The 24,973-nt window shown below is 40.9% G+C and overlaps 1 protein-coding gene across 2 annotated transcripts in view; it reads right to left on the bottom strand.

The window, feature by feature from the left end:
- The window catches only part of nbas (neuroblastoma amplified sequence), a 151,136-nt gene that overhangs the window by 16,693 nt on the left and 109,470 nt on the right, over window positions 1-24,973 (bottom strand). Inside the window, exons 48-50 of one of the 2 annotated variants that reach the window (XM_022770374.1) lie at window positions 22,471-22,560; window positions 21,303-21,486; window positions 1,511-1,650 (exon numbers count right to left, since the gene is read on the bottom strand). In XM_022770374.1, the coding sequence (XP_022626095.1) occupies window positions 1,511-1,650; window positions 21,303-21,486; window positions 22,471-22,560 (414 nt within the window). The remainder of the gene's footprint in view (window positions 1-1,510; window positions 1,651-21,302; window positions 21,487-22,470; window positions 22,561-24,973) is intronic. The other variant, XM_022770375.1, reaches the window with a different exon arrangement.

Raw genomic sequence — 24,973 nt, 5'->3', positions numbered from 1 at the left:
AAAAATAGGGTCATTTTTAATCAGCTTTTGGTCTTATTTGCCGATTGTTCACGGTTCTTCAGATGTGGTGGAAGTGCAAATAGAGATGTGCGAATGTTCCTGATTTAGTTCAGATGTTGTGGCTCCACTGTACCTGGAACTATTTGGTTGAGATGGGGCTTAAGACTGCTCACAAGGCCCCAGCAGAAAGACAAGCATATCAGGTTTTTTTTTTGCTTTGTCTCGCCTCGTTTGACATAGTCTGAGAATTCCTGATCCTGGAAATCTGTCTGTGGCTCCTCCAGCCCGATCGGGAAGATTCCCTGATCTGTCATAGTAATCACGTATTGCGCGGTCTGATCCTGGCGTAGCGTTTAATTAGGACTTGAACGAGCAAGTATCCCATCAGGCAGGTTGTGTAGGCCTTTAAACTGTTGCATCAGTAATGAACATACAGTATGTAAATCTTGCTCATCAACAAAGTCATCAGAGTCAATAAAGCTAATTCTCCTATACACAGCTTTGTGCACGTCCTTGTAAGTTTTAACAACTACTGGAGAAGAACTCTACTTTAAAGTGCTGATCGAAAACTGTTTGAAACGCAGTCTGCTTTGATTGAGCTGGAAGGATAAACTCCAGACAGCATAACCCTCCATTGTCTCAGTGGTCCTCAGAGTATCGCTCACTTTTAATCGAGAACAATGGAGCAGGAGAAGAGCAATCACATCATTAGGCACTTATCGATAATACAGCCAACATTGGCTGAGGCTCATAAGACACCAGCTGGTGCAAAAAGCCTGGAGCCTGAATCTTTGTGAGGATGCCTGTATTCATTTCCAACTCTAAAAGTCTATGTGCAATACGTGCCCCTGAGTGATTAGAGCCACAATTCTCCATTCGCACTCTTACTGAAATAAGAACACATTGCACAGAAGATGCCTATTAACACGTTAATGTCCCTGATTTCGGTAACAAACAAACTGTCGTCGAAACTCTGTTGATAGTGTCTGTGGTCGACTGTTAAGCACCAAAACAACACACCCACTATAACTTTGTTTAAGCATGGGATAAGAGGCTGCTTTGACCCCGCCAACTAGTGAAGTAGCACTCAGTTTTTAACTTTTACACTGATATTCATTGAACCTGCTCAGAGAGAAGAGGTTACAAAAGAGAGAAAACTGCAGTGAGAAAGGATCAGCTGCTACACTCTTGTTATCCTGCACGACAGCTGCACTTTCTATCTCTAAAAATCTGCCTATAGAATATATACATACATGTGAGGGCTTTTTTTAATCCAGTGTGTTTGAACTTGTGAATGATGCAGTTGCCAATGAGCTGTAAACAAATCAATCATAATCAATTCATAAGTAAGTAATAACTGTACTAGAGGGAAGCTTTCGATAATAGTTTGAACATTTTGGGAAACATGCTTATGTAACTTTCAACAAGAACGTAAACAAGCACATTTTCCCAGAATGTCAATAACTTTAACCAAACAAAGAGCAGGAAAAAGAAATCTGATTCATCTTACACTTCCTCTTTCAACATAGGTGGCCATGCTTGTAGGAGGAGCATGAGCAGCTGAAAGTCCTCCCACTTCTGAGCAGCGTCCAGCAGTTCCAGGAAGAGAGCGTATCGTTTGTCCTCGTTCTCTACATCTTCTATCTGGACCTGACAGAAAAGGAGGAGAGGAAGCAGATAGGAGAAAAAGGTAAATAAATATGAGGCCAGAAAACAAAGGCCTGCCGTGAAGATTTGGATTGTGAGATATCCCCACTTCATTGAGAATAAAGCACAAATTCGGCAAATGAAGAGTGCTCCGGCTCGAGTAAGCATCTGCTTCTTTAAAGTCCTGCTACAAGTGCAATGTCATGGATAAATATGATGATAAATGCCAGCATCTTCCACTGACACGTGGATCTCAGTGACCTACTGTTTTGGCGACTTCAGTGAAACACCATCCAACACAAACGCAACAGCAACAGGAGAGCAACTTCCCTTGATTTCAAAAGAAGCACGCTCTCTACAAACTTTACAATGTACAGTAATGATTGCAGTAGAGAAGAGTGAAGCGAGACATTCCTGCCAAAGCAAGACCTGAATGAACTGTGCAGTCACACACAATCTAGAGCAGTATCAAAGCCTTCACACTTCAAACAAGGCAGTGAAGAGAATATTCAAATGCATGTTTCATTGCTAATCTAGAAAACGTCACCTTTGGCTAAACTTATTCTACACTATTATGAGGAAAAGAGAGATTGAGAAGGAGAGAGTGAGAAAAGAGAATGAAAAAGAATGAGTGAGGGTTAATGTGGAAAAAATGAGAGGAGAAGGAGGTGGAAGGAAAGTAATTAATTTTCTTCTCAAAGGTTGGCTTCTAGTGTGATTTAACAGTTCAGAGAGCGGCTGATTTCTGAAGGGAAAACTACAACCTGCCAAAGCATGGCTGCTGCAAAGACAAGCTCTGTCACACACGCTTACATACACACACACACACACACACACACACACACACAAAACACACACACACACACACAACACATACATCACTTGCAGCCAGACTCATAAAACATAGTTTCAGCCTCAGTGGTGTTCTCAAATTTATGACTTGATTTCTATGTAAAGCCTGGTGATATTTTACCAGTGTAAAGGTCTAAACACAGTCTCACTTAAACATGTGAACACACCAGGATATTATTTTCATTGACCAGATTTTTTACGTGTACTAACATGTAAATACATACCTCTTCTTTGAACCTTTATTTTCAATCATAAGACAGTTTTGGAATGAAGGTGGTTTACTACAGACTTCTATTGGCACTGGTGAAAATCCAGCCCCATAGTGCTCAAGCTGAAGCTATGCCATTAACAATAATTTAATGAAACGCATTTTGAGGCAATAAATACTTTTCCTTTGGGAGGATTAATTGTGAACTCACTAGAGCAATCTGGGTGGTGTACCATGTAAGGTTTTTTCATACAAAAAAATAGCTGTCTTAGGATGCCCAAGACCACCACAATAATTCTTGTACATCAGGCAAAATTGCCTTCAACATTATCATAAAACTTTTGACTTATTAGTTACACTTACACTGATTAATTAGTTACACTGTTATAAATGGCTTGACAGCAGTAGTCGAGGCTGCCGAATGCACGAATGCCGAAATTCTGCGGAGGTTCACACAAGGACACAAGGCCACAAGGACCGCATGCCCCACTGCATGTGCATGTTGCGTCTACATGACTGGATTACAAGGCCTTTGAACAAACATATACCCAGGAGAAGTTTTTATAAAAAGCCGCAGTTGAAGGCCACAGGTGAGTTGTTTTATGCTGTGTAGGTAACCCTAGGCAAAAGTGAATAAACATCTCCTTTGCTAGTTCCATGGCAACTACTGATGGCACACAAAATAAGCATTTTAGCATGTGAAAACTGGAATGTTGATACATTTATTTTGGTGGCCAAGAAAAGTATGCTGGTCATAGATTCATCCAGTGGCTGATGTCTGAGCCCCTAAAAACATTTTAAAAACTTAACATCTGATGGACGGGAGTGTTGGGATATCCATATGTAAGATTTCCAAATCGTTATAATTGTGTTACAATTGGTCCACTGTTTATTAAGAAGTAATCAGATCAGCTTATGTCCTTAATAAGCGTCAGATACTCCTGCTGGTTCTGAGACATTAGTCATAGTAAACCTCTAATTTATGCATAAAAGCACAGGCTAAATCGGTGGCAGCACAGCAGATCCACACTTAGAGCTGTAGAGAATTGCCTTATGATGGGGGATGGAGCAATAAATGAGCAAAGCTGAAGCTCAGGACCCTCTGGAAATGGAGGTCATTTGGGAAACAGAAATGGAATCTTAACTACCTGTAAAAAGCCCTCACTGCAATCTAAAGCTCTCAAATCCATCAGTGAATGTAAACTGCAACCCAAAGCCTGTTCATCATTGTTATGGCCTTACTGCATTATGAACGCTGAATACTGAACACTGTAGCTATTGAAGCATTTTATAAGTTTTATGGTAACGTATATTCATCTTGGGAAATTCGAGGGTATGAAAGCTCTTGGGATTCCCTGATAATATTCTGATTGCATGTTCTCAAAACAAAACACAATACAAATTACAAAAACACAGAACACACACACACACACACACACACACACACACACACACACACACACACACACACACACACACACACACACACACACACACTCATCAAAACTCACCTACAGTAGACCACAGATTAAATTGCTACCAATTACTATGTGGCTGTGAGGGTTTTATTTTCTTAACAAGGAAGGATGGTAATTAATTACGCCTCGTGATTAAAATCAACATTTCCTCTGTGGTGTTGTACAAAGAATAGAGGGCAGAAGGGCACGAGGGTAGAAAGAGGAGGGAGAGAAGGAGGGACGAGGCTGTCAGCCAATACTATAACACTTAGCAGAGAAGTGCTGACAAATTAGATGGGTGTCTCAGTAAATCAACCCATATAAATATACATCCCCACCGTATGCACCGAACTGTCCACCTCTTTGTATATTTATATCAGTTTCTCAACATTTTTTTTTTTCGTTTTTTCATCTAATGCATGTGCTTCCCTTTTCTAGCTACCCAGCGTTCAAATACTTTCAATTCCTCTCTTCCCTCCACATCTGTCCATGCCAACATCAGTCAGTGAGACAGCAAGATAAATGCTAATGGCACAGTATACTTGTGAACTGAGACTCACCACTTCCCTGTATGGAACTTTTATATGATTAATCATCATGTAAACCTCTCCTCCAAATAGTAAATGTCTTTTCATTGCTTATTATCTCAGTAGACACAACAGGCCTGTCGAGCTTCACGTCTCTCAACATGCAACACAAAGTGGTGCACATGGGGCTCGGGTGAGAGCGGTAGTCGGTGTTTAAAGAGTATGGAAGGTTTTCTTTTGTTTCTTTTGCAACAAAACGGATGAATTTGTATGCATTTCCCCACTGCACGGAGGCTGATCCTGAATGCTACCAGACTAAACCCCGATCACAGTTACAAGAGATAGTGTTATGTTTGCCAGACTCACTGGTTATTCCTCATGCTAAAAGCCTTTTTTTATTGTAACGTTAAAAGTGAAATACAGTGAAAAAGTAGCATTACGTACGCAAACCCTTCCGACAGGGTTCATTTAAACTGATGAATGAATCTAATCGTACATTTTTCTTTATCATAATTATAATACAAGGACTAACTAGCTCTGTGCTGCAATATAAGGACAATGCTGTTTCGTTATTCGATTGTCTGCTGACTTGTTGCCAATGACATGCTTCTTTAGCCTCAGTCTTTTAGCACAGTAGTATGCATGAAGCCATCAAGTAAAGGCTGAGGGAAATGAAACATGACAAATGGTAGTTACCAGCGGCTGCGTTGTTGCTCTCTCTCTTTGTAACTCAGGGAAAAGTGGAAAACTCTGTGGATGCGGAGGCTTGTGTGTACCTTGGTGGATCTGTGTAAAGTGATACTGTAAAATGGATATTGCATTTTCCTGACCGCTATGATCTTTTCATATACCGGTGAGCATTTTCAACCTTGTTGCTTTGAAAGGCAATACAGGCTTAGTAAGGGGTGCTTTACAATACTGACAATAACCTTATCTTTGTAAAACTGGACACACACACACACACGCACACACACGCACACACTTACTACAACTATACCACTGATGACATTTATTGATTAAATTCTTTCCTACACCTGGAACTGAAAAGACTGACTAAAATGTCACTTCTAAAGTCTTAGAAAGCTGCACAGGAACATAGTCACAGTCACATTTCTATAGGATGAACAGCAATTACAGAGTGTGTTGTAGCCCCCCCCCCAAAAAAAGCTTGTGTAGTCAGACAGGGTCTCTCTCCAGTGATTAAAAACTGCAATGCAGTCTAACCCTGCAATCAGCATATGATAATAAAACAGGGGGAAAAGAGAGGAAGTGTGTGAGAGAGACACAGAGAGAGAAAGAGAGAGAGAGAGAGAGATGGGAGCAGCTTTGGGGCAAATCAATAGGTGGAGTAGAAACTGTCAGAAGCCACGTGGGTGACAACACACACACACACACACACACACACACACACACACACACACACACACACACACACACACACACACACACACACACACACACGATGTGTTTTCTTTTCATAAAGCAAAACTATGCATGTCCATGTGTGTGAGAGAGAGAGAGAGAGACTAGACAGATAAAAGTGGAGTCATCTATTCCTCCTGAGAGTTGCTGGCATGACACTCCTTTCACTCCTTTAAGAGGACGACACACACACACACACACACACAAACACACACACACCATAATAAGGACCTTGCAAACAGGCACGTAGGTGTGCACACACAATCAAAAACAATCAGCTGAATGCCACTGAAACGCAGCTTCAATAAACTCCTGTGAAATAATTTCCTCCATATGTCGCCATCTTTCCTAAAGGAATAAACTCCCTCACTAAATAAATATTCTCACATCAAAGCGTCCTACTGTGGTCTTTCAAATTTGAACTGCTTTCAACACACAGGTGACACTTGAAGGTAATACTGTAGATAATTTTAGACACACACAGGGTGAATGAAGAATGCCCTGCTATACTATAAGAGTAAACATTAAGGATGTGTATCCAGTGATTTGAGGCCCCAATCAGGCTTTGAGGTATTTTTATTTGTAGACAATAAGCATGTTTGTCAACAACAGCTAAGAGCTACCGTGTGCATATTTAGGGCCCACCGGGAGCTTGAGCCCTTTCTGATTTTTCTTATTCTATTTCATGTTTTTTTTTTTTATGGTTAATAATTAAATTCATGGGAGACAATGTTAAAATAGCTTGATGTTAGGGCTTGGTGATAGGATATTTATCTTAATTTAAAAAACAAAAAACAAAAAAACATTTTAAATAAGATTGAAAATGATAGACTTTGACATGCTATAGGGTACATTACTTTTCGTACTAAGCCTACAACTGTCCTACAGGAACAGACAGCTAGCTTCCTTAAAAAAATCAACAGCATCCCCTGGAACAATGTAAGGCCCTCAGAGAAGCAACTCTGCAACAAATCGTAAGGTTACCATCCTCTGTTTCCAGCTCTGCATCCTAAAAAGAACGTAAATATGTTTTATCGCAAAACACATGGTCTGAAACAGTCTGAAAGTCTAAACAGGGGATTGAAAAAAGAAAGAAATCATAGTGTTTTTGAACATTAAAAACATGCTTTTTAGCCATTTCATTGGGGATTTCATTTAAGGTCAACACCTACCTGAAAGGCTACAGTGTAGGTTACAGAATGCAGCATAAATGTTCAAGGTCAAGCCCCCACAGAGCTGCGCTGAGTAATTACCACCTTGGTGAAAGGAGCTGACTGACATTTATTTCATTTTGTCAACATACAGCTGTTTTCACTTCGTCTCATAGAACACATAACACACTGTGGGTTGGCTTTAAATGGGCGGTGTCTATGTTGCTGAAAGGCTTCTACGGCTGTGATTATCACTGAGAAATGTTGCTGAATTAAACTATGTTGGAGTGTTGTGGGTGTCATACCGTTGCTTTATGAACTGGCTGGTTTATTGTTTCCACCTTTTGTTCTGCCATAACTAACAGCCCATTGTTGTTTATGGCAGTCAAAGAAGTCTCACAGAAAGTAAGTGAAAGTGATTTTGAAGTTTAAATGACTCGTAATATACTACACACGCCTTTTAAAATGTTTAAGGACCAGTGTGTAACATTCAGTGGTGAGGTTCCAGATTGCAACCAGCACAGAATACCCCACCCCCCCCCCCCCCCCCGCCCGCCCCCCCCCCCCCCCCCCCCCCCCCCCCCCCCCCCGCCCCCCCCCCCCCCTCCCCCCCCCCCCCCCGCCCCCCCCCCCCGTCACAAGCCTGTAGGACAGAGGTCACTAATAGGCGGATCGTGGTCCTGATCCATACCCAAATGTAAAACCTACAGACTGAGAATTATTATATTTTGATGGAGCATTTTTTTTTAACTGCCACAGCTTTTCTAACCTTTACAGCTCCGGTCATGTGACGCTAAATCAAGCTACGTAAAATATAGCTTAATTAAGCACTTATATGTTTTCAAAGGCCCTCTGTTATATAGTTATTACCTATTGCAGCCCTTATTTTCTGAAATGATAAAAGAGCACATAGTTATTATTACATCATTATATAGAGAAGGTTTTATTTATAATCGCTCCCCCCGACCAACGATTTGGACCTTTGCTTAAGGAAATTTTGTCTAACTGGACTTCTCTGACTTTTAATTGAATGCCCCTGCTGAGGAACCTACGGTGGCCTTCAGAGAATGTAATAGTATGAAAGGCTCTCTCTAGAACCAGTGTTTGGTTTGTCTGTCCTCACCTACTGTAGAAACTAGCAGTGCAACATGGCGGGCTCCACGGAAGAGCACACGCTCACTCTAAACAACGATTCTTAGTTTCAGCTGATTATACACTCATGAAAACACAATTATGAATATTATATTTAATTTCTGCCAACAGATCCCCCTAAAACCCAACACATGGGTCCTATAATTATAGACTCCATTTGTAATCTTATTAATTTATATTCAGATAAATAATAGAAGATAGATGCTGATAGATGAAAAATATATAATTATTATGTGTGTATCAGCTGCCCTTACAGATATTTTTGTCCAAGCACCAATTTGGTCTGTGCCCTGAGGAACTGTAGCATCATACAATCAAGATATTTAATGAGAACACTGGGATCAAAATGTCAGTCACGATGTGTAAATTAGTGGCCAGCTTGAAAAAATTCACCCCATTTTAATGAGAGCCCTCCTTCAGCCCTAAGACATGGTTTTGGTCGAGGTGGAGTCAAAACAAATAAAGAGAATGGCCAGTTTGTTAGAGACACTACAGCAAAGAGAAGCAGCTGTGGTTATGTGTTTCTTATTTTGAGACACTTTTCATTAATTAAAAAAAATAAACAAAACATAAAAAAACATATCAATAGTCAACTGACTTAAAATAAAGATCTATTTTCAAGCTCGTCATCATTAACTGATATCGAACAGAATTACAGATTTATAAACAGTTAATATCAGTGTTTATGTTTTCCCAGTATCCGGTACACCTTTCTACACAGCAATGTTCTGCAACATAAGATCTATAAAGGTTTTATAATGGCAATAGTGGGTTGTTTGGAAGAAACTGAAGAGGAACTTGAAATAACTTTGGAGAACGTTTTTTGTTGTAAGGCTTAAAATGACTCAGTCTGCCTCAAATTGGACAATTTCACATGCAAATGAAACAATCTTCTAGATTAATTAGACTCAAAACAACTTTGAACCTGCAATAACAACCCCAAGCTTTTAGAGAAACTAATGATAACACAAATTTGTATTCATTATTTGTGTACAACCGCAAGTTTCAACTTGAAGAGGTACTTCAAATATTACCATTAGGATTCAAATCATGTGCCGTTTGGAGTGTTGCTAATTGTTGACAGTTTCGTGTTGTTTCAACCAAATGCATGAGATGAGGTTGAGATATTAAATCTCGAGCGTTCAATCATTTAACACAGCAACCTTAGAAGGTTGAAAGGTTTTGAAGGGGCACTGGGAGTCCTAAAGGCACAGTGCCCATAATTAAAGTTTACTTTTGACTGACACGCTGAAATATTGAAAGTGCTGTGGGACTAAATGGTACATCATGTCCAGGGTTTTCCACAGTTGTTGTTCATAATGGATCTGGCTCATTCCAAATTATTGATTGCCTCTGCAAATATTACAAGTAGCTAACCGTCTTCTGACACAAAACCCTCAGTGAAACAGACAGTGACTATTTCAAGTAGCAAATGTGTTGTTTTGAATGCATGGCGCAGTTGTTCATATAGTCATCTGGTGACTACATTGATTACAGTCAAGATGAGATCCCATCAAAGTCTATCAGACACAGCTCAGAAGATTACACCGATTGATCAACCTGGCTTACAGAGCGTATGTATGCTTTGCTGTAATTAATCAAAACAGAAAACCAGAGTTATTTCCAGTCTGGAAATGTTGAAGACAAACTGCTCAATCACTCACAATCAGCAGGGGATGTCTGAAGAACAACTCACAGCACTTGTGAGACATAACAATCAGTGCTGCTGGTCAAGCACTAAGTTCTGGTTTGTTTAAAGTTTAATAATTACCACTTGAACTTTTAAACTCTCATCAGAGGTTCAGTTTTGAAAGGAGTACACGGTCACAGCTCAGCCTCTCTGTCCGCCTGAACAAAGCACCCTGTGTCTGGATTTACCAATGGATTGCGCTAGAAGAATATAGGCCAGATAAAGTTTGGCTATAGGCTGGAGGGGCGGGGGGGAAACCTAGCATATGCATGTGTGTGCACATGTACCTGAACACGCCTACAGGTACATGCTATTTCCCATAATCACGTACAAAAAATGATAATAAACATTATTTCACATGAGGGTTTCAAGCCACTTAGACGCTGAGAGTCTGTTAATGCGTCACTACTGCTCAATTATCTGACTAAGATATACGACAGAAAATTGTTTTCTGTTAAAAACACCGATTGGTTTTTGAGTCCCACAGTCCCACATTGCCATCTATGGAGCCATGAGGCTAGCATGGCCAGTAAACACAGACCTTTGGCAGCATATTATACAACTACATAATAGCTTCTTTCCTGCCGACAATATAAGGAAAAACTTTTCAGACACACAATAGAACTGCTGCGAATGTAATTTGAAAGTAAATTTAGATGAAGCCTATGGGAATTTTCAATCAGGCTTCTAGTATTGATTGCTTCAAAACAACCCAGTAATGGAAGGGAACTGATATGAAACATCCAAGTAATGGAAAAGGACACTTATATTACCACTTTTCTAGGCAGAGATGAATTGTAAACATGTCAACATCATGAAATGCACGCACACACACACGCACCTTTGTCTTACTATATTCATGGGGACCTGTCATCAACAATACATTTCCTAGCCCCTTACCCTAATACCCTAGTCTTAACCGTCAAACAGCCATTCAAACTTGGGGGTGGGGGTCCAGCATGTTGGTCCCCACAAAGCTTTGGTCTCATATAGTCAATACAGCTCAGAATAAGATCAACAAAAGCCCCATTTACACACCAGTTGTTATATCACATCACACACATGCAGACCTAGAGAACATATCTTCATATCTGACAAGGGCTGACCCTGTGGCTGACTTGTTGAAGTATGTGGTGAACAAATCATCACCTCCGTGCGTAACACCATGGTAGACAGGTTAATGATCAGTGCTATTATCACTGTCTGGGTTGACGGCTCTCTCCCTCTCACTCATCACATCTTATTACCACTGCCAATCCTGACGGTGAGCCCCGTCAATTTCACGTTTCTATCAAATGGGCAGGATAAATGGAGGATAGAATTTTTTTTATTAAATCTCATGGCATGGAAAATGCTCCGGAGTCATCTTCATCATTTAATGGTGTCAGTTTGCTAAATTCAAATGGCCATTATCCAGCTTCTTGTTCATGTAATTATTTTCTGGAGGTTTTACAATAAAGACTGTCATGACTTGTTGTAAATTACTTGATGTTGAAATGTTGTGAATGTCTGTCCCACAAGAGAAATTCTTTTTTATTTTCTTTATTTATGGAGCTGGTTGGAGACTGGTTTTAAAGGTGGATACTTGACCCAATCTGCCTCCTTCCTGTCAACATGGCAACTGGTTGTTGTGAATATTTCATGAAGGTTCCCATATTTACATACATACTGCCCCCAAAAGGCACGGAGCAGCAGCCACAGAAGCAGTAAAGCTGAAAAAAGGGGTTTTACGTTTTCAGGTTTGGTATGGAATGTAGATAAGGCAGTTTTAATGTTTTCATTTTATCCCTTTTAAGACTACCCCAAGAAATCGTAATACCTTAAATATGCAGATACTGCACTTTGCCTTCAGATAATCTTTACAGAATGCAGGGGGAAGATGCACTGTGCACAAGCAAAAATATTTATGTTATTACAATTAAAATCAACATAATAAAATAATTTATTTAATGCATTTTTATATGTGATTTCAAGAGAACCTAACTACACCAAACTTAGATTTTTGTTTTCTCCAAATGACTGGATTTAACTGTGGCCTCATTTAGTTATGTAGAATAAAAACTGAATTACTGGATTAAGACGTCACTTTTTGATTTAGATAACAAGGGAAAAAAACTTATGAGTAAATCTAGTTGTAGCGTTAACTAATGCTAGCTGTGGCTATCTCACCAGCTAGCGTTCACTTAATTTGACTCTCTTGCTTCAGCTGTGTAGTTGTAGTTACGTGTAGTAGCAATTTGTTTTTCACAGAAGGCACATATGTTTCTATGGCATGATAATTATTTATATGGTAGATCAAACACTAAAAAATTTCGATTTTGGTCGTAATGAAGTTTTAACAAAATATGCAGTTACTGTGTTTTGGCTTTGGATGGCAGCATAGCAGTCCACAATAATTTAAATGAAAAATATAAAAATAAATAAATAAAATACAGTAACCCATAACAAGACAGGAAGAAATATTTAGATTAAATATTTTAAAATATTCTTTTTAAATATGTAATTTATTTGGTCAGAATTTACAAAGAATATTTTAATCTTGAGAAACTGCGTCTATTCAAAAATATCTGCATCAACACTGCACCAATCAAGGTAATGTGATTGCTAGCTGTTCTCAGTTAAGTCAAAGCTGTGTGGTTTCTTCCTGAATTTGTATGAGCTGTTAGTAAAACCCGAGTGAACTTTCGCCCCCATCAACAAATCTGCCTGATAATCTTCTCTGTGACTTGGCAATTATCTCAGTCCTTGACCTGAGAGGGAGCGAGAGACAGCGGAGGGAGAGGGGGAGAACACAGGATGTGGGCATGTCAGTGTATCGGACTGGGAGTACCGGTGGAGCTGTGGGATTCAGAGATCTCTGTATCTGGCCTTTACTGACTGCACTCTGAATGAGCTCATCAATATTCATTGACCTGCTCTGGCTAATGTCCCCAGCGACGGGCAGAATAAAGTTGCAGAGGTCGCACACTTCACAAGGGGAGAGAGAGACCGGCAGAGCGAGGGAGAGAATGAGCGATGCCTAGGAAGTGAGCGGGCATGATAAGAGAGTGCAGGTTTCAGACAAAATGAGAGCAAAGAGAAGCAAACACCAAAAGGGCAAAGCCTCAGGGCTTGTAGGGGGTTAGGGAGTTTATTACGACTTGAAAGTGAAACACATAAAACATGCAGGGGAAACATAAGCACAAAGAAGCAAAAAGAAAGACACACGCCTCTGGAGAACAAACAAACACACACACACACACATCCTTGTGCATGCAAAGTATGACATGACAAGATGAGTGCGATGACAAACAAATACAGCTTCTCTAACCTCTCACTCTATTTGTTATGCTTTTTTTCTTGCTTTCTCCCTGTAGTCTAGGGTAGATCCACGTTGTATAATATGACACCAGAGTATACATAATGGTACACGCCTCAAGAGAGGAAGCGGAGTTTGAGGGAGAGAAGATAAGAGACGGGGGGAGCTCAGAAGACAAAACACAGATGGGGAGTGGTTAGAAAGAAAGAACAGATCAAGGTTAGGAGGATAGAACAAGCTCGTAGCTTGAAACCATCTTGACACACACCTGTTTGACGTGACGCCAGAGCGCCAGACATCCATGTTAAGCGCACACACACAAGAGCAGCCTTTACAGTATATTTTAATATTAAACCCATTAGCGCCAAGACTCTTCTTCATCATGCATGCATGCATGCATATACTATACGGGCTGATGAATATTCAAAGTGTGAGGAAGGCCAAGGAGAAGGGAAGATACTAAACAATTTGTGTGTGCACTAACACACGCGCCACACACACACACACACACACACACACACACACACACACACACACACACACACACACACACACACACACACACACACAGACAAAAAAAAAACCAAATGGCTATACACACAAGCACACATAAAATAACAATGAGAATAGGTTAAATGCTTTAAACGTTCAATTTAAACTGCACACAGTTTAAACTCGAGCTCAGATGTAGGTGTGAGAGGATGTTTAAGCTCGGATGCACACACACATGCTCAGGCTGAATCATCTCAGTTTAAGTCTTTTTACTTGTTGCCACGGAGCAGCAAAGAACTTGCCAAAAAAGATTAAGGTGCCCGACTGCAACCGCCCTCCCCCCACACCCCCATGCCCCTCCTTCCATCCATCTCTGATTTTACCATCTTTCTACCTCCTTCTCATCCGGCTCTGTGCTGCCCACTCCTATCATTTCAACTGTCCTCGGGCTCCTTTCTGCTTATTTCTCCTCTTGTCTGTCTCCCTCCTTTCATCCCCTCTTTTCTTGTTTATTTTATTGTGCTGCCTACTCTCTGGTGTTTTTTGACTGAACCGTCAGTGTTTCCACCGAGTGGACAAAGTGTTGTGTTCTTCTCTCCTGCCTTTGAGTTAAAGCATAAATAAAGTTTTCACAAGGAGCCAAGGGGGACAGATAAAAGCTGACAAAACAAGTGGAATTATTGCTGAGGGCCAGGCCATCACGACAGTGACCCCTGACCTGTTGCATTAGAGTGCGGCCATAAGCCCCCTCAACCCCATCACATTTATTATTTATCTACTTGGAAAGAGACTCTGCTCTCTCTCCGTTCTTGTATAACCCTCTCCCTCCAGTCCAGGCTCATTCACTTTCATCAGACAAATCTTTCTCTGCTTCTCTGTACAGCTTCTTCTCCTCACCTGGCCTTCACCTCTGGAAATCTCCTTCTTTTTTTTTTTTTTCCCCCCACACAATCCCCAGTGTGACGAATCCTGAAGTTCTCTTCCAGAACTTCACTTTTCAACTTTTCCATTTGACAATATGTGATATGTGGGTATGTGTGTGTCTGTGTGCACCACAGGGGCCTAATGGCAACACATTGTTCTGTTAAGCAACAACACTCCCACTTGTGTTTCTGTTTGTATTACTGTCATATCAAACAAATATTGTAGCTACAACAAAATATTGTACCATCCATCTGTGCCGTTCTTTTTGTCTCCTTTCACAGTCTTATATGTGTCAGGGCTGAGGCTTATCTTGGCACTATGGTTTTGCATACTTCAAACGGCAGCCTTAATATTTAAATATACGTCTGTGGAGTGGGATGCGTTACATTACGGCAAGAGGGGAGATGCACACAGTCATGAACATACAGAAAAAATTCTTTAAAAAAAGTCTTTTTACAGGCTTATCTTCATAAATGCATGCAAATTAATGAAAACTTGCACTTAAAATATCCGATATCTGATGTAAGAAACTATACACTGATCTGGACTGATCTGTTTGCGGTGTCCAAGTCTGTGTCTGTGCATGCGTGCATACGCTCCACCCTCATTACACTGTGTCCAGAAATGGTGGAATTCTGTAACTTTCTGCTTAATCTGTGAATAAAAAGTGAGAATCACTATCCTGTCTTTCTACAGAAAGAGAAACAAAGGTGGAGAGAGAAACTAGGAGGCTGAGAAAGAGGCAAAGATAAAGACATTGTGAAAGAGACAGAGATAAAATAATCATCTAGGTGTGTTTAATGTCTCACGATGACTACATGACCAAAAACATGGTCAAAAACAGCAAAGATTGGAAGTAAGTAAGTGCTGTATCCTGTGCGACTTTGCATGAAACCAAATTTGTCCGAAGCCGAGATGTGATCAGAAACGAGAATCACCAATGAGCAGAAGGGCAGCACCCCTTGAAAATAAATGGGATGTTTTTGTCTAAAGTTAAGTGAAAATCTACAACTTGAAAATCAAACTTGACTCAACCGTCAGGAAAGTGCAGGAGAAAATAAAAAGCACAAGACAAGTTGAAAATGAAAAGAAAATGAAGATGTGCCTCAGGAAAAGTCAAATAAAGGCCTGGTCGGGGGGTTAACGTGTGGGGTCCGCTGGCTGTGTAGCTGTAGACTGCAGGCTGACAGAGAGCAACTACAGTACACAGCCTGCTCTGCTCTGCTCGGCTCAGTTCATCCATATTAGATAGACGGTGCACTGCAAGGCCAAACAGCACAGCACCAAAACAGTGTGTCACAGCAAATGATCCATGACATTGACAGGGGGAAAGGGGCTTGTAGCATGAATCAGCGATCACTGCTGATGAGCTTAGATGATGACTTTTCACGCACACGCAGGTGATTTTCCCTGCAACCTTCCCCTATGCTCTGCGACATTTAGAGTGCACACAGATGTGAAGACCTTGATGCAATGACCGGGCTCATGTTCCTTTAATGTGTGTGTGTGTGTGTGTTGCTAGCACTGCTGTGGGATTTAGCACAGTAACTACTATCGCCACACTATAACATCAAGACTAAGACATTACATTAACAAGCATGTATGTACACAGGCATGCAGTATATGCACATACACCCACGCATACACACATATTTGCTTTCAGATGTCACCCCTATGCCTGTGAAATGCCATGAAGAGATTAACCATAAGTATATTGTTATTTGTGACATAAAGGCCAAACACACAATATACACATGCACACATACGCACTGACAAAACAGACCATCCATTCTTGGCAGTGGTGACATTTGGACGCCCCGTTGTTATGACTAATCATTCAAAATGAAGTCACAAAATCTATCCCTGGCTTCACCTCTCACACCCTCTCGTCCTCTCATCCCCCACTACCTAAATGTCAGCATTTCAATGGGCTCATTAATACCTCCTTTTTTAGGGTGTCTCTGTGTGTGTCTTTGCATGAGTGCGTTGGGATGCTGTAGGAGGGAGCAAGGATGATGTATTGGAATGGCAAGTGGCCTATTGTTCTCTTTTTCTGTTTCAATATCATCTCTGAATCTTTCTCTCTCGTGATGTGTCTGATCCATCATTATCCCTCTCCCCTCTCTGATTTTCTCTCTCTGTGTTTCCTTCTGATCCATCATCACTGGGTGAGTGTGTGTGTGTGTGTGTGTGTGTGTGTGTGTGTGTGTGTGTGTGTGTGTATATGTGTGTATGTGTGTATGTGTGTGTGTGTGTGTGTGTGTTTGTGTGGAGCGGCGGTTGTGAATCATGCAGTGGCCTTTCAACTGACATGGCCTGGCCTGACCCAGTCTGGACACCACTGGGCTAAACAGCATCCATCATAACAGCATTCATGTGCTCCTATCACAGGCTGTTGCGCTGGAATGCCTGTGTTTGTCTCTCTGTGTGTGACAGAAAAATGCAGATACGCGTAGTGGGGGAGGGGAGGGCTTGGACAGCCATTGTGAAGAGACGTTTCAGATCCTAACAGATCGGATCTGAGGAATTCTTGACATATTGTCAAAGAGACACGCACAAGGCAACGAGGCGAGGATGGAGGTTTACACAGCAAGTGAATCAGATCTGTAGGAATATACAATGCAGCCTGAAACACACACAACCTGGTTATCAGGAGAGAGGAAGCGCCAAGAACCTTTGAGCTACATCAGTTGTGATAATCACAGATACTGTCCCCTGAATTCAAATCTGGTTAGGAATTGGTTCTGCTACTGGCCAGTGTGAGCTGGTGGATGCTATTTTGGTAATTAGGAAATATGTGAAGGGATACTTACAGAAGGTTTGACTTTATTTCAGGCTGCATGCTCTGCGATCAGAGATCTGAGAGCCTGCTGGTAGCTCTCCAGACAAAGATGAACGCCAGCAAGTGAGGACATAAAAAATACAAATTTAGGGTATTATTCACATATGATCGATACTGCACGAGCTGTGACCTAACAGATAAAGTTATAATAGCACTTGCAAGCTTACAATTTATAAGCTAATTCATCTGAACTTAAAAGAAAAGTTTCACATCTTGGGAAACGCGCTTATCTGCTTTCTTGTCGATAGTTAGACAAGAAGATTGATGCCACTCTCGTGTCTGTGTGGTAAACTTGAAGCTGCTGCCAGCAGACGGTTAGCTCAGCTGGGCAGAGGGAAACACGTCCCCTGGCTCTGTTTGACGGTGACACATAAAACTAAAAAAAATTAGATGTAAAATGTTAATTAATGACTTTTAGAAGGTGCTGGTTTGAGAATTTTGTTTTGTTGGATAAAGCCAGGGTAACTGTTTCCAGTCATTGTGCTTAGCTTAGCTAAACTAAGATAACCGGCTTCATATTTAACTATAGACATGAGAGCGTTTCCCATTATCTTAAACCATTCCTTGAAATGCTTCTGGGCAGAGACACAAAAGTGTAAAGCCACTGCTGCGTCTCCTCTGCCAGAAGGTCAGCAGGTGGGGGGCAGTTGAATACAGCAGTAACGGCTCAATGTCACAGCACACCCCCCTCATTTGTATCTGATTTTACCAAAAAACCTCCGCTGATAATCAAAGGATATATTTTCAGAAACCAAAATAATTATTTATTGTTGTACATCAATCGTTTGCCTGGCTTTAGGAGAAAAAAAGACTAGTGAATACAGCGCAAGTCAAGCTTAATGTCTGTGATTTATCAATGACAAGTGACCAAGCATATTATAAAGGACAAACAATGGCAATTTTGATCCTGAGTAATTACATGATTAAATAAAAGCTTGTAGTTTCATCCCGTCTCATCTCTTCTCTCTTGATCAATAAACTAATTTTGTTTTATGCTCATTTGTGAAATTATTCTTTCCAAAAAACTTCTTTTCTGTTTTTTAATTTGCAAATAAAGAGATAAAATAATGACTTCTGAGATCCATGGGAACTCTGTGAAGTAAGTTTTGCTTTCATCGTTTGATTCATCAATGGCTTTTCAGTATTGTTGATAACGAGGAAAGAGAGCCAGAATAAAGAGGGTGAAGTTACACACTTTGCTCGTCAGACAGAGGGAGACATACAGGAAGAGAAAGGAAGGATGAGGAGATGAGGGATTCCTATTTAAGATCAAAGTGACATTTTCTTCACCCTCGTTGTTCAGTTATATCTGCTTTCTGAATCAAAACATAACACAGACAGCGAATATATACAGTGTTTCTGTGTATGCGTGTGTCCGTATCTTAATGCGTAGAAACTTTTACACAGCTGGGGAGTGCGTGTGTGTTGCCGTGAGCGTGTGTGTGAGTGCATATAGCTATTTTGCAGCTGCCTTTGATCACCAATCAGACGCCTTTGTGAGAACAGCAAACAGACAGCGGCGGAAACAGAATGATGAGAGAAACTCCAGCTTAAACATACTACTGGTATCAGTTTTCACTCTCAAACCGTGGCTTGACAGCGGGGATGTCGGAGAAATCACAGCAAGTAGTCTGTTCGTGTGAGTGTGTATAAGCATGCGTGCACTGCACGGGAGGTAGTGGTGTGAATGTGTGTGAGTGTGTGTGTGTCTCTCGGGTAGCATATGGGACACAGTTAGAAGGGACTTGTGCTGATTAGTTAAGGGACCAAGGGGACAGAGGGGGAACAATACCAACTTCTTTCCTTCCCTCTTTCCCACCCTCTCGTGTCTGACTTTTTTCATTCACCACTTCCTTCTCCTCCTCATCCTCTACTTCCTCCTCTCTTTCTGGTTATAAGCCGAAGTGACGAGGTCATAGGAGGGCAGTAATAAATCTCTGGCATGGCTTCGGGGCACCAACATGCTGCCATCAGTGCCAGCTCCTGTTTGCGGGCAGTGTCATCCTAGCCAACGTGATTACTGTACCACAGCTTTCAGCCGGGCAACAGCCAGTGGAAACAATGAAGTGTCGCTCCAATTAGGAGGCAAATTGTAATAAATAAAAGATTGAGCGTATGTGAATGTGTTTGTGCATGGCTCTGGGTTTGTGTGTCAGTACAGATGTGGATACGAAAAATCTTTCCAAACAAAAAAAAAAAAAAGTAGACTAATCAAACTTAAATGAGACATTTGGCTACAAAAACCCCTGTTCACACATTTAAAGGCCTTTTGGTTGCCTTGGGGAGAGACGAGAGAAAGTGGCACTTCATCTGAAATGAGTCTCGCTCTTACAGCAAGACTTCTCTTACAAGATTAATTAACTGATCCCTTGGGTGTACACTCCCTTGAAAGTGCACGTGTGCGCCCGCTTGTGTGTGTGTGTGTGTGTGTGTGTGTGTATTTCGTCAGAGCCTGCCAAGTGTCGGGAGTGCACCCAATTAGTTAAAGAGTCCGGGCCCACACACCTGTCTACCTGCGCTGACAATGGCCTACGGCTGCGCGCATACATTTACACATTAATTAACCAGCCAGGCCATTAATTAGTCAGTCAGGAAGCTTAATGACTAGCCACTCGATGGTAGGTTACACCAGAGAGGGAGGAGGGTGCAGCCAGATCCACGCGTGCAGTGTACATGTACAGATACTTTACATTACATTACATATTTCTACAAATGTACAGAGGATTTAGGAATGAAATATATTTATCTCCATTAATAAGACATGAAGAGGTCAGATGCTCAATGCCGAGACACTTACAGACTGCCCACAATCTCTCGCTGCAAAATTATGTTGTTGTTGTATTTTGTAAAATAAAAAATTGATTTTGTTTTGTGAAATACAGAATATACATATTTATACTCGAAATTTGGCGTTTTAGATGCGCAATTGACAATTTGAATCAGATTTTCCGAGATCACAGATTTGTTTACTCTCTCCTGGTTCTATAAATATATAGCTGTTTTTGCGGAGAACTGTGACAAAAGAAATACCTTTAGAAATCTTTGTTATATGCTAACATGAGAAAGCTTGAATGAATCCTACTCTGGGAAATAATGATCATTTCTTTTATAAAGATTTGAATAGAGTCTTCACTCTGAAACACCCCCTGGTAGTTGGCCATTCACTGGAAACCAATCATCATCTCAGCTCCTTTAAATTTGCAGTGTTAACATAAGTTATAAACTGACATTAACTACATCTTACTTATCTCTTCGGCAGTACACTGATTTCTTTACAGCCCAAAGCCCATATTGTTGTTACATGATGGGAATGTATATGTCAGCATCTGCATGCTTCTTGATGGGGTGAGTGAGTAATTTATCCACCTCTTAGCATCTTCACTACCCCATTTCTACTCCATTCTCCTTCCACTTATCTCCTTTCTCCACCCATCAACTGCTAGTACCTTTTCAAAATTTTATCGCATTTGATGTTATGACCTTGGAGAAAAGAAAGTTAAAAAAAAAATATATACCCAGACATCTGTAGCCTCCTTCAGATCAAGTACCAGTGTTTGGGAGTGCTTGGAATTAAAGTTGTTTCTCAAGTGGGGGCCTGATGAGTCATAGCTGCATGTGTGAGAGCATCTGTGCACGTTACCTCTCTGTCTTTGAGAACAGCCTGAGTTCTGTAGAGCAGCAGAAGACGAACGTCAGTGTCTCGCAGGCTGAAGTTACTCTCCAGGATCTGCAGCACATCAATCCGAGGCCGCACGGGCAGCGACGAGTCTCCGCAGAATGGACGCAGCCAAGCCAAGAGGTCATCTGAAGTCACCGCGCTGTCACTGAGGGAGGAGGGTGAGAGGGGCGGCAGACAGACAGATGGAGTGAGGGACAGATAAGGTGACAGAGATGGAGAGGTGAGGTGCAGAGGTTATTCTAAAAAAAAAAAAAAATACTGAAGTTCTCGCCTAAATGAAGTTTGTTTCACTCATCTTTTGCTGAGAAATGTGCCCAGAAAAATATTTACCACCAACAACAATTAAAATAGAAATTTTTCACAGAAACATAAGTTACAAGCCTTTTTGTGTGTTAAAAATGCAATGCAGACATCCAAGCAAATTGAGAAATTCTAATCGAAACTTAATCAAAACTACTTTACACAAATTATTTTTTGTCTAAAAACCGTTATTATTCTAGCAAGCAAACCATCCAGAACTGAAATGCTTTAATCAATTTTCAAGAGAAAAAAAGCCAAAACATTCACTGGGTCCAGCTTCTCAAATATAAGAATTTGCTGCTTTTCTTTGTGTTTTGTGATATGAAACGGCAATTTCTTTTTTTCCAATCTAGGCTGCTGGTTGGACTAGATAAAAGATTTGACGATGTCAGATCCATTGTTTTACTTTGATTTGTTTGGCTAATGATCACAAAGAGCTGGAACAGGTACTGTGTCAAAATGTTGTCATCCCAAAAAAAAAAGAACCTATCAGTTTGGCAGGTGCCTCTTAGTGATTCAACTACCAGACAGACATTTTACTGATATTTGACACCCAGCAGGTCCCAATTTCATTGAATAGAGCAGAAAAGAGGAGAGAGTGTAAAGAGAGTAGCTTCTGTGATTTATGTATGACTCAAAAACTACCACTCATTCAGATGATGTACATGCGCTTGGGATCAAATTATCTGAACTTCTGCACTATGAGGACAATTTCGTTCAAGGAAAGCAATAAATGTCACAGAGAGAGAGTCTCTACAAGTATAGTGTGTGTTTGTGTGTGTGTGTGTGTGTTTGTGTGTGTGTGTGTGTGTAGATATAGATAACCTACCCACTCTGGACATTGTTGTGCACAGCGGTCACCATGGCCTCCAGGACCCTTAGGGGTTGTGAGTAATTTGTCAGGGCGTCTGGGTCTCCACTGAAAAAACAAACCACATCACTACAATCATCTTACATAATACGCTAATTAAGATAAGATTTTCAAATTACCACAATGTCGAGGGAACTGGGAGAAAAAAAAAATCAAAGGCTTCCTTCTCAGGGACAGTGTTAGTTAAAAAAAATGTGTTTGGCAGCAATTAAGTGTCTGAAGCAAACGCAGCTTTGTAAAAATTAATCATCATGTAGTTATTTAAAGTCCTGGAGACATAAAGCAACAGGAAAACATTTAAACCTGTCTCCAACATTACAAGCTCATGGGCTCTGTGAGCATGTCGGTGAAATTCACCGGAATATATAATAATCTAATCGTTTAGCGATGATAAAAGAGGTTTTGCTTGGTTGCTTGCTATGGTGTAAAAGAGACAGTTTTAATGGCACTTAATAGTAGGTGAGTTTAAAAAGGTAATATGTGATCTTTCTGCAGCGTCATTAGTATATTCTCTCGTTTGGCTGTGGGCTCTGCTGCAGTTTGTGTGTATGTGTGTGTGTGTGTGTCTGTGTGTGTGTGTGTGTGTGTGTGTCTGTGTGTGTGTCTGTGTGTGTGTGTGTGTGTGTGTGTGTGTGTGTGTGTACTGTATGTTGCAAGAGAAGGGCCATTTTTCACAAAGACAGAAAGGGGGGAAAAAGGGTGATTTCCCTTGATTCAACTCCACTTTGCTCCTGGGCTTGTGTGCGTAGACACACACACAAACTCGTGCCCAGCTCCATACGTGTGCATGTGCACACACACACACACACATATATACTGTATATATACGGTACACATATACATGGACATAACATAGAAATGATCTGGCAAAAGGCAGAAAGACGACGCAGCATTTTCTTTATTGCATTTTACCACTTACATTTTCTCTTCAAAGGCACACAAACACAGAATAGTTATGACAGATACAAAAGAGATCCATTAGTGTGAGGCTCAGGTATGCCTGCTGCACAAGACTGAAGGCTCAGAGAGAGAGCCAAAAACAAGACCGGCTCATTCATACCTGCCAAACGCAAAGCTTTGAGAAAGCCCTGCAACAACAGACACACACAAACACAGACAAGCACGCACACAAGAGTCATACTTGAATGCTTGCACATGAATATGCAAGAAAGTGTGACACGTTCAACGGAAAGAAGAACCCCAGTGAATACATAAGGCTGCGTGTGCACAATCCTGCGCCTAACACACAGAACACACACAAAAACACACACACACACACACATACATACACACATGCATGAGCACAGACTGCGTGTATGTGTGTTGGTGTGGGAGCTGAGTGAGATCTGCAAGGGAACAGCTGTATCAGTGCGCATTAATTATATGAAGATAATATATCAGAGACAGGGGACGAGCGTGTGCGCACAGGAAAGAGTGTGTATGTTTGCGTGTTCATCAGGGAGAGTGCCCAAATGTCTACTTAACTACGAATGTGAGTGTCTGTGAATGTGCACATGCATTTTCTGGTGTGCGTGTGTAAATGCAGGGGCCACCTACAGTATCTGCTCCATGCACCATTGCGCAGCCTTAAAGAAGCAGGAAATGAGGCAGGAATATAATCAAGGCGATTGGCATTCATTTGTCAAGCCAATCAGATCTGGCCCTGTCAGTAAAACCTTGCTCATAGGTCTGTCAGTATTAGCACACAAGGTTCTTAGGGCATGAAGGACAAACATTAGAAACACTACTGTGAAAATAAGCCTTCCATTTAAACCTACGTATGTGTTAAATGAAAGCAACTTGCTGAGCAGCTCTGCACATGTCACACATGGGTGAATCATTTCTCCTTCCTTTTGAATGCAGGGAGCAGGAAGACACCAATAAAATGCTGTGAGCCCAACTCCCACATGCAGCTACTGTAGATTGAATTCAACACTTCAGGCATTTGTTTTGACAGTGTTTTCCCCACCAAGATGCTGAGCCTAAAGTGGACCAATATACAGTATATTTTCAAATAAAGACCAACAGAGATCAGGTAGAAGGTGGCGTGTGTTTGGGTTGCCTTCAATGTTTTAGAATATACATCATCGAGCCTGCTTTTGATGTGGATATAGATACTTATCTTAATCTGACTTAAAAATACAGGTTCTATATACATGTATATATATATATATATATATATATATATATATATATGTAATCCCACATGGCATGAAAGAGGTGCATGCAAACGATAATATTGTTTGACAAGCTGCAGAAGAGATTAAAATAAGGGAGAAAGGGAATTACGTGTACTAACCTGACAACCTGATTTTCTTACCTTTGATATGTTTGCCACAGTGGGTGGTATCATCAGTAGCACACTCTGCACAAACCTACAACACTGGAATCTTTTTTCAACACTGCCCTATTATTAAATAAATTCTGAACAACGGCTTACATGGGGCCTACCATTGTGCAA

The sequence above is a fragment of the Seriola dumerili genome, unplaced genomic scaffold, assembly GCF_002260705.1.
Source record: "Seriola dumerili isolate Sdu_G_001 unplaced genomic scaffold, Sdu_1.0 BDQW01000025.1, whole genome shotgun sequence".
Classification (NCBI taxonomy): domain Eukaryota; kingdom Metazoa; phylum Chordata; class Actinopteri; order Carangiformes; family Carangidae; genus Seriola; species Seriola dumerili.
Note: the sequence above shows the minus strand (reverse complement) of the source record. Positions and strands in the feature narration are given on the sequence as shown.